The 9,977-nt window shown below is 41.6% G+C and overlaps 1 protein-coding gene across 1 annotated transcript; it reads left to right on the top strand.

The window, feature by feature from the left end:
- Positions 1-651: 651 nt before the first annotated feature.
- ATF3 (activating transcription factor 3) lies at positions 652-9,378 on the top strand. Its single transcript, XM_073553381.1, has 4 exons — positions 652-817; positions 4,537-4,781; positions 5,019-5,123; positions 6,564-9,378. The coding sequence occupies exons 2-4, from the start codon at positions 4,542-4,544 to the stop codon at positions 6,780-6,782; spliced, it is 564 nt and encodes a 187-aa protein (XP_073409482.1). The 5' UTR covers positions 652-817; positions 4,537-4,541; the 3' UTR covers positions 6,783-9,378.
- The last annotated feature ends 599 nt before the right edge of the window (positions 9,379-9,977 follow it).

Below are 9,977 nucleotides of genomic sequence, written 5' to 3'. Positions count from 1 at the left end.
AGCACCGTGGCTCAGTGGTTAGCCCTGTAGCCTTGCAGCACTGAGATCCTGTGTACAAAACCTACCAAGGGCAACATCTGCAAGGAGTTTGTATGTTCTCCCTGTGTTTGTGTGGGTTTCCTCCCACGTTCCAAAGACATACAGATGGAATATGATTGTGAGCTTCAATGGGGACAGTGATGATAATGGGTGTAAAGTGCTGTGGAATACGTTGGCGCTATATGAATAAAAAGATTATTATTATTAGTCCCCGATTATGTGTTCTCCTCGGTCTGCCCCCAGCATTGTGTTACCCCGGGTTCTGTCTTATCCGGATACTAAGCGGCCGCTCATTGCCAGGTAACAGTGACACAAACACAATAACACGCTCAGCAGCGCCCTCTGCCTGCAGCACCGCTCTCTGTGGTGACGGCGGAATGACAACACACAAACACATACATAACACATCTAAACATCTGCACCCTCTAGCGGCAGCAGCGGTGTACTGCGCGCCCTCCGCCGCTCCTGCCGGCCGTGCAGCAGGAGTTAACAGCCGCAGCCCTGTTATGGAGAGAGGCTTCCCCTGCGCCTCCTCCTCCTCCTCCTCCTCCTCCCTTGCATCACCAGCTCTCAGCTCGCTCGTTCTTCTATTCTGGGAATGACGTCAGGCCGCATTCCTGAACGGCCCCTCCGCTCGGCTATATAAAGAGGTGATGCAACCCTGCCCGGAGAGAGCGGCTCACACACACTGCTGCACGGCGCCCAGCTCTGCTGCCTGCACTCGGCTGCCAGGCTGCACTCAGCACCAGCCAGCACCTCAGTGACACAGGCAGAGCAGGTAAGGGGCAGGGGGCTCCTGCTACCACTCCTGGCACACGCCGGGAACAACTGCACCCAACTTTTCTTTGTGCAGCTGTTTTCCCTCTTCTGGGTCCTTTGTGTTTCTCAACTTTACTACTTCACTTGTGACTTTCTCAACCTGACTCATTCACTCACAGCGGCATCTACATAGCTCAGACCTAGAGATCCTGGCTTTCTTTTTTCTTTCTTTCTCCCTTTTTCTGTTTTTTTCTCTCTTTTTCTTTTCCTTTTTCTCTTTCTCTCTTTCTTTCTTTCTTTCTTTCTTTCTTTCTTTCTTTCTCTCTTTTTCTTTTCCTTTTTCTCTTTCTTTCTCTTTCCTTCTCTTCTCTTTCTTTCTTTCTTTCTTTCTTTCTCTCTTTCTCTTTTCCTTTCTCTCTTTCTTTCTTTCTCTCTTTCTTTCTCTCTTTCTCTTTTCCTTTCTCTCTTTCTCTCTTTCTCTCTTTCTCTTTTTCTTTCTTTCTCTCTTTCTTTCTTTCTTTCTTTCTTTCTTTCTTTCTTTCTTTCTTTCTCTCTTTTCCTTTCTTTCTCTTTCTCTTTTCCTTTCTTTCTCATTCTCTTTTCCTTTCTTTCTCTCTTTCTTTCTCTCTTTTTCTTTCTTTCTTTCTTTCTCTCTTTCTTTTTCTTCTTTCATGTTTTCTATTAATGAGCGCTTGATACAGTAGAATGTTTTGTAAATCTGGACATTGTAACAATAGTGATCCCCTTCTGTAGATGAATGGCCTCATACTCCCATTAGCAGCTTTTATGACCTTTCTGCCACCAATTCCAGGACTTCCATGGGCAGCTCCATAAAGTCACCGGTGGGACATTTCTCAGCCACTTCGGCTACCTGGAGTAGTCCTGGCGCATATATAGCAGAGACAATTGTTCGTCTCCAGTTGTTTCTTTGGTGTTTGTCACCTCTTCTCTGTATAGTGATCGTTATGCCGCCGGCTCTGCCGGTTCTGTGTATGAATACTATGAGTGCAGTATTGATCCGGGCATTCTACCATCCATAGAAGTTGATGGTCGGTTCTGCTAATTCTGCATAGAATAACTGTTAGTGTATAGGAATAATTATTCTGTAAAGCCTTACATCTCTGTATAAGTAGCATAAAGGGATAACTTTACTATATGGTTAATATCAAACCGGACTTCTGAGTCCTATTAGTTTATAGGAATGACTATACTCTAGGACGAATATAACTATACAATATAATTAATATAAATCCATATTACTTTGTCGCCCCTGGCGAGATCTTCTTGTTCCCCCTCTCATAATCAGACGTGTAATTAGTTTATTATTTGCTATGATGACAGAGTTCCTATAGGATAATTAGTGGGGTCTTTATTTGTGTACATAATGCACAGATGTAGCAGAGCTGAGCGTCTCTTTCTACAGGACTCCTCCTGGTGTCATAGTTGTACCAGAACGTTCTGATCCGTCAGTCCATAGAACTGTAAAGTTGATAGTATAGAATACGGTGGAGATGGTTCCGTGGTGGTCTCTTCTGCGCCAGGAGTGCCCGCCGTCTCTTAGTTTGTGTGTGTGGCCTGGGAATGTGCGTGTAATTGAGCACAACAGGCACACGAGGATCTCAGCCTTCTGATGAAACTGCCTGGTAATACTTTCAGTTCACTCTCTTGCTCTTCTGCTTCTTGCCTAGAGGGGGCGGTCATGAGACATTCCACAATTCACTTTCTGAGCCCTATAGGATAATGTTCAGCACAATGGGGCGGTAGATGACGCAGGTGACACACGTATGATGAAGTTCAGAAATAAAAGGAAAAAACAAATAATTGGGCATAATAGGATTATTAACTATTCTGTAGAATACAGAAGATAATTGTCGAATTGTATATGAGATGTGGATGGTCAGGGAAGGGGTCTCCTGATGGGTCCTTGCAGTCTATTGCTCCCTTTTATCAGTTATTCCATCTCTCTTGTGTATGTCCATAAACGTGAATGATAATAGCAGCTTACCTTTATATTTGCTGATTTGGGGTTCACCGATCTTTTAGGGAATGCGTAATTTGAAGCTCGTCAGCACAGTGCAAAAAATATTGGTCTTCTTATATGGGCCATAGGGACATTTTGAGCTCCCCCTTAACTGCAACCCCTGCACCCACTATAGTTATGCCCCTATATATTCCTACAAGTCATATATATATGGTCCACATTGGAAAAGGTGCTGTAGATATATAACCTGGCAATTAGGAGTTTAGTCTCTCTAGGTCTAATTTTTACCTTTGCAGGGGTGTATGGTGTCCCCATAAATAGTCCGAGGCTGGCACTTGGGTGCCTGCACTGCAATATAGACCAATCGTCTTGTCGTACTGCGCAGATCCTGTATTTTTGACGTTTGCCCCATGCCCATCACATGACCTTGTCCGTCACTTGTCACCTTCCTCTCCGATGACCTCGGGCACGGTTGCACGCGCCGGTTACACAATCACATGGGGGCTTTATTTCCTGGGGGAACATCACCTGTTTCCTGGTTTCATCAGAGGAAGGAGGCGATGGCGTGGTCCTCCATGTAGAAATAGTAGTGCGATGTCATAAAGCTCCAGGTCACTGCCAGGGCGCGGGGTTAACGATCCGGCAGACGATTTAATATTAACCTGATGTCGTCACAAGCTTCTCATATGAGGAACCTGAATGATCGGATCATGTGATGCCGTGCGATTCCGCTGACGCGTACATAGAGGTGGGGGGGTGGTCTAGGATAATTTGCTAGCTATTTATCTCTCTTATTCCTCCTCTAGCTAGCTGCCTGAGACTTGTAGTCCCACAGGGACCCTGATGTGACCTATTAGTAAAGTCTAACCGTTTAATTTATAACCTTTTAGTATAAATAGCGCGTGTCTCTTGTGTAATTATCAGCCGCGAGAGGCTATTTATACATCTGGTTAACTTTGCACTTTGTACCATTAACTACAGCTCAGCGTCGTATTTGTGTTCCTGACGTATTTTATCGCTGCGTGCCTTGACAATTCTCATAAGTGCTTCCTCATAGAGCAGCAATCTCCATAAACCACATATATCACCGATCCAGAGGAAAGGTGACTGATAAATGTGTGATCACAGGGGGATCCAGCTGCGGAGACCCCCACCGATCCTAAGAATGGGGGTCCCAAAGTCCCCTGTATGAATGTTGCAATAGTGAGCTCCATTCACTGTCTGTTAGACTGGGGTTTGCACATTCCCACTACCTCTCCATTTTTCACTGGAGACTTTAGGACCCCCATTATTGGGACTGGTGGGGGGTCTCGGCAGTCAGACCCTTAGAGATCCTCTTTCTTGTGGATACAAAATTATCTATCATTATTTTTTTATCCTGAAACAGCGCCACCCTTGTCTATGGGAATTGCCTGGTACTGCAGCTTTGATTCCGATGAAGTTGCAATACCTGGCACAGCTCATAGACAAGGGTGGTGCTATTTACCTGTAAAATAAACAAATTATTTTTAATTAAATCTTTTTAGTTTGCTTTATTTATACAATTATATAAAAGTCAAGTAAGTGATCACTGTATGCCTGATAGGATTTGCCATTCAGGCGTCTGGGAAAGCTGGGTGACAAGGGCTTTTTGAGCTCTGGAGGTAGCCAAACTTACTTTACAGTCTTTTGAATATAGGAAGCTTATATCATTTCTTGTATGACTATGGATTTCCCAAAAGTTTTCGAGGTTGATAATGTCTGTTTTTCACTTTCAGCAAAAATGATGCTTCAGCACCCGGGTCAAGGCTCTGCAGCTGAGGTCAGTGCAACCGCCTTTGTCCCATGTCTATCTCCGACTATGGCTTTTGCCTTTGAAGACTTCACAAACTTGACGCCTCTCGTTAAAGAAGAACTCCGGTTCGCCATCCAGAGCAAGCGCCTTGCCACCCGACCACTTTGCAGCCTGGACACCGTTGTGGTAGCCGATAGGCCAATCGAACTGACCATAGCCAAGACAGAGGTAGGTTATACAAAATATGACGTGCGACCACAGAACATGTATTAAGAGATCGCATGCAGCTAGAAAATCATGGCACCATACCTGTCCACAGGTTGTCTGGTTTTGCAGCTTCCATTGAAGTGAATGAGGCTAAACTGCAATACCACTTATAACCTGTGGACAGGTGTGGCGCTGTTGTAGGAAGAAAGCATTCATGTTTTTCTATGTACAGCTCCTTTAACCCTGTCTCATTTTCAGTTTGTACCGGAAGATGATAGGAAAAAACGAAGGCGAGAACGGAACAAGGTTGCAGCCGCCAAATGTCGAAACAAAAAGAAAGAGAAGACAGAAAGTTTACAGAAGGTAAGAGGCGACTATCTAACATTTTACGTTAATAATAGTTTATGTATTATTTAAAGTGGTTGTCGAGTATAACAAAAACAAGTATTTTTTCTTCCAAAAAATAGCGCCACCCCTGTGGACAGGTATGATATTGCATCTCAGCTCCACTGCCGTGAATAGGGGTGACTTGCAATACCACAAACATCCTGTGACCAGATGTGGCACTGTGTTTTGGAAGTAAGCAGCCCTGTTTTTTTTTCCAAACCTAGACAACACCTTTTAAATACAATAGAACCACTTTATATAGTATATTAGGGAATTGCATAAATAGCAACTTCCTAATTCATGTGATTCCTTTTTAATATTCTTGAACGTGGCTGTAAAGGTGAAACTTTGTTTTAAACTTCTCCATTAAACTTGTGACTTACCAAAAAGTAAAAAATTGCACACACAAAAAACTTCTTATTTGTAACTCGTCCATTTAAGTTCAGTGATTCCACCGTAATATGTCCCAGAACATATGTTAAAGATAGATTTCCTTGTAAATTTCCATATAGGTGGTACCAGTCACATGCCCCATGTAAAGATGTCAGTCGCATTTTCAATATGGCGGCCTCGACTATAGCTCAGCACTTATTATTATCTGAGTTATCGGTTTCCCCATCGAATATTACGATATTTATATAACTTTGCCCCGGCGTGAATAAAAGCCATATTATTCATAAGGTTTATTTAAGGCCAGGACCAAGATCCCTAATGATTTCCTCTAAATGAGTTCTTCCAGGAACCAAAAACCAGATTTAATAGCAATTCCAATTCCAGAGTATATGATCCCATAGGAAACCATATAATCCAGTGCATGGAATTTGTTTCACGTGTGCCAGTCAATGCAGATGGTGGATACACTTTCGTTTGCACCATTTTGATGGCAGTATGTCATTTTACCATATAATAATAAGTTATAAAATGAATAATAAATATACAAGGGGCTCATAGAACAATCTGTGTCTACCATATTTATCTGTTAACATATGGCTACAATTTACACCATCTAACACTAATAATTTATATGGTATTTACAAAGTGGGCGTGGCTCACAGCATATTAGTGCCGAGCGGCCTAAAGACACGCCCCTGAGGATCCTGTGAGCACCACCCTCTTGTAAAGATGGTAGAAATTGGCACTAAATAAAAAAGGCTCATATCTCTGGAGCCGTATGGTTGATTTAAAAAAAAATAAATAAAAAATAAATACACAGGGGAACGGCAGGAATAAAATAAGAGTTACTTTTTTTTTTATCTGGTGAGAGGTCCTCTTTAAACTCAGTAGTGTCCCTAGTGGTGACAATGAGAATTGTTTTTATTTTATTTACAGGTGCTAGGTGCCTCTCTCATTTGTCTGTCATCTAATGCTAACTGTAAACTAAATTTTTATTTATTTTTTTTCACTTTGTTTTAAAAGGAGTCGGAAAAACTGGAATCTATCAATGCAGAACTGAAAGCCCAGATTGAGGAACTTAAGAATGAGAAGCAACACTTAATCTACATGCTGAACCTCCACCGACCCACCTGCATAGTCCGAGCCCAGAACGGCAGGACGCCAGAAGACGAACGCAACCTCTTCATTCAGCAAATCAAAGAAGGATCCCTGCAGAACTTAGTGACCGAGGGCGTAAACTGAGCCGCTCTCTAATGTACTATACATAAAACTTTTTAAAAAAAAATCCTCACTGTCGCCCTCTGGGGGCTTCATGTGCACCAGACACCCGAGCAGAAGGCTTTGATCTAGGTACCACCACGTGGTTGGGGCGGAAGGATTTTGCATTATGGTGTTTCGAAAGCTGCCACTGACATGTCGTGGTGTCGCTGTGATCTATCCACTTGCTATTAGTATTGTCCTATAGCAGCACGATAGGTTTTTACTTTACACTTTGTGCAATTATTTTTTTTTATACGTTGTGGAATACGAGAAGAAAGAAGAAGAAAAAAAAAAATCAGTGTTCAAGAGGCAATAAGGAGCGGCTGCAGGAGTAGAGAGACGTTTTCTGCTGACGCCCGTCCAAAGCACCATGGACTGCCTTACCATTAATCAGAGGACTGGTCACCTTTACTTTCCATTTATTTATAGTGTTGTTGGTCTTGTGCTATATTATAAGGTCCAGCTATTAATGAGGGACAGTCATGAATGAAGACCTGACTCTTGCCATATTTTTTTTTTTTTTTTTTTAACCTAGCGTAAAAGCCGCTGTTCTCCTGAATCTGGCGATGTTTTAATTTTATTCCTGCGCCTCTTCTTCCTTGAAGATAAATCTAGTCTTATTACCAAATGGGTGTGGTTTTAAGTAGACTCCCACAGGGAAATTATCTGAGTTACGCCCACTTGGCTATGAAGACCAGATTTACAAGCAGAGAAGAGACGGACATATCTCGGGAACGGAGAGGAGCTTGAAAAAGCGAAAAACAATGTCGGATTCAGGAGAAGAGCGGCTTTTACACCTTGTAAAAATATTATATATTTATGGCAAGTGACAAGTCCTCACTAGGAGGTTATGAGATACGAGTGCCTAAAGCGCAATGGCATTGGGTCAAAGTGTGAATGAATATGTACTAATTAATTAGCTGTAGCTGAAAAATGGCCACAGGTGGCACAGGAGTGGTCTGGTATAATCTGACACACTAGGCCTCAGTTGTCAAAAGTGTCTAAAAGAAGAACCAATGAGAAATCTGTTATAAAGTGGTAAAATGAAAGCAGAGCTGTTCAAAGTAGTAGTCACCGAGATTTATTGGACAGACGTTTCATAAAAGAAAGTGTGACTAATAGTTGCACATTGTGATTTAGCTCTGCTATATCTGTCCCCCACACAAAAATAAAATAATATATGAATGTTGACTTTGTTGTCCATAGCAACCAATCACAGTTCAGCTTTCATTGTACCAGAGCAACTGAAAAAATGAAAACTGAACGCTGATTGGTCGCCATGGGCAACAAAGACACTGCTGACAAATGAGGCCTAAAGTTAGGCCCTTTCGCAACAAGCTAAATTAAGCAATGCATTATATAAAATACTCCAACACTAACGCTGGCCAAAGAACAGGAAATAATTGAGCAATGAAGTTGGCCGATAACTCTTCCCTCCTTTTATCTCTGCGAAACATTAGGATGAAACAGTAAAAATCTCTACATTTCCCTATTCCAAGTCCGCAACCTCATAGACATTTCACCTCCTTTCTGACTGTCTCCCTTAAACATGGCGACGGTTCCTATTTTGCTGCTCACCCTTTAACTGAACGAAAGTCCTTCCCCCCAAAAAAGTATTAAACTAGAAAAAAAATAGTTGGTCATTTATTATTTCTGCAGGACTCCAACTCCCATTACGTTTCCCGCTATTCAGCAGACCGGGCCCTATTTCAAGGGAAGATCCAAATAAGCACTTTTTGTTCCCGATGCCCCTTGTCGGCATTAATATCTTCACAGATTCTACCTAACATTTCATGTATTTTTTTTTTTCAAACTTGTAACGACGGCGAAGCCAAAAATTACCTCAGAAAAGCGAACTCCACACACAAGCGCCATGTGCCGGTCTGACATGTATGACCTCTTTATATTCTGTAACAGAAATGTCGTATTAGTACATGTTAGATGGAAGTTTGTTGTTCTTTTACAATATGTCTGTCTGTGAGGGAAGGTGGGGATGGGGCGGGGGCGAATGGCGGCGTTAAACTGGAATTAAGCATTAAAAAAAATGCACGTCAGCTGGTTCAGACTGTGTAGTCACTATGATTTGTATGTCAAATTAGAAAAAAAAAAAATGGCCGCTTTCTCCCCAAGAACCATGCCGCTTCTGTATTACAGCTCAGCCAGATTCACTTCAATAGATCTGAGTAGCAATACCAGACCCAACCAGTGGACAGGTGTGGCGCTGTTTCTGGAAAGAAAGCAGCCATGTTTAGCTGCTTATAATACACAATCTGTAGTGGACATGAATTATTTTCTAGGAGGGGGTATGAGACTTGGGATGTGATGATGGTAGTGTTTGCAAAATAAGGTTCATATAGGGCAATGGAATAATAGCTCTTAAAGGGGTTTTCTAAAATTTGATTATGAGATACCCTAACAATGCAAAAAGGAAAGACGGAACTTGATTGGTTTCCATGGGGGAAAATATAATGTTTTTGGGTGCCATAAGCGTGAGAGTGCGCTACAGCTCTAGCAATCACATTTAACATAGGAGAATTGGATGGAGTTCTACATCCTCTGCCTTCTGATTACTATGCATCCATATCGATGGATAGGGGAAATCTTGGGTGACGTCACCCATAAACTTGTTATTTACTGTTCTGGATCCCACTATATATATAATATATCCATATGTATTACATGTGACGCAGGCGTCATGTTGTGTATTTTTTTTTTTTCTTTGGCTTTTATTATTTCCATGCGTTTACCGGCATGTATGTTAGTCATGTTAGCACTATGTATGTAAAAATATATTATTAATATTATTGTTTTTTTTTTGTTTTTTTTCACTTTTGTGTAACATCTGCAGGTTCAATTATCGTTGTGGTACTAAGTTTTACAGCGCTCACGATATTACAGATGTGAGAGGAATTGCATGTTTTAATGTATGTTCTAATTATCAGAATACGGTACTTTATTACCATTCTTTTCTATTATGAGGTTTTTGCGTTTTGATACTTTAATAAATATGTGATTTTAAAAAGAAAACAAAAATTTACCTCTTATTGTTCTTAAGAGGACCTGTCACTTTTCAGTACTACATCATTATATACAGTATATATCACACTGCACGGTGTTGGGCTTTAAGCACAACCCTCACTTGTGGACATTGGACCCTCATGGGGTCTGTTTCTGACA

Source organism: Dendrobates tinctorius, unplaced genomic scaffold (genome assembly GCF_039654945.1).
Source record: "Dendrobates tinctorius isolate UK_male_01 unplaced genomic scaffold, ASM3965494v1 ptg000201l, whole genome shotgun sequence".
NCBI lineage: Eukaryota > Metazoa > Chordata > Amphibia > Anura > Dendrobatidae > Dendrobates > Dendrobates tinctorius.
This window is presented reverse-complemented; position numbering and strand designations above follow the sequence as displayed.

Excerpts from the sequence above, each read along its gene's own strand:
- ATF3 (XM_073553381.1), top strand. The coding sequence starts at position 4,542 with ATGATGCTTCAGCACCCGGGTCAAGGCTCTGCAGCTGAGGTCAGTGCA. Across the intron at positions 4,782-5,018 it reads TGACCATAGCCAAGACAGAG|TTTGTACCGGAAGATGATAG; the intron begins GTAGGTTATACA and ends TCTCATTTTCAG. Across the intron at positions 5,124-6,563 it reads AGACAGAAAGTTTACAGAAG|GAGTCGGAAAAACTGGAATC; the intron begins GTAAGAGGCGAC and ends TTGTTTTAAAAG.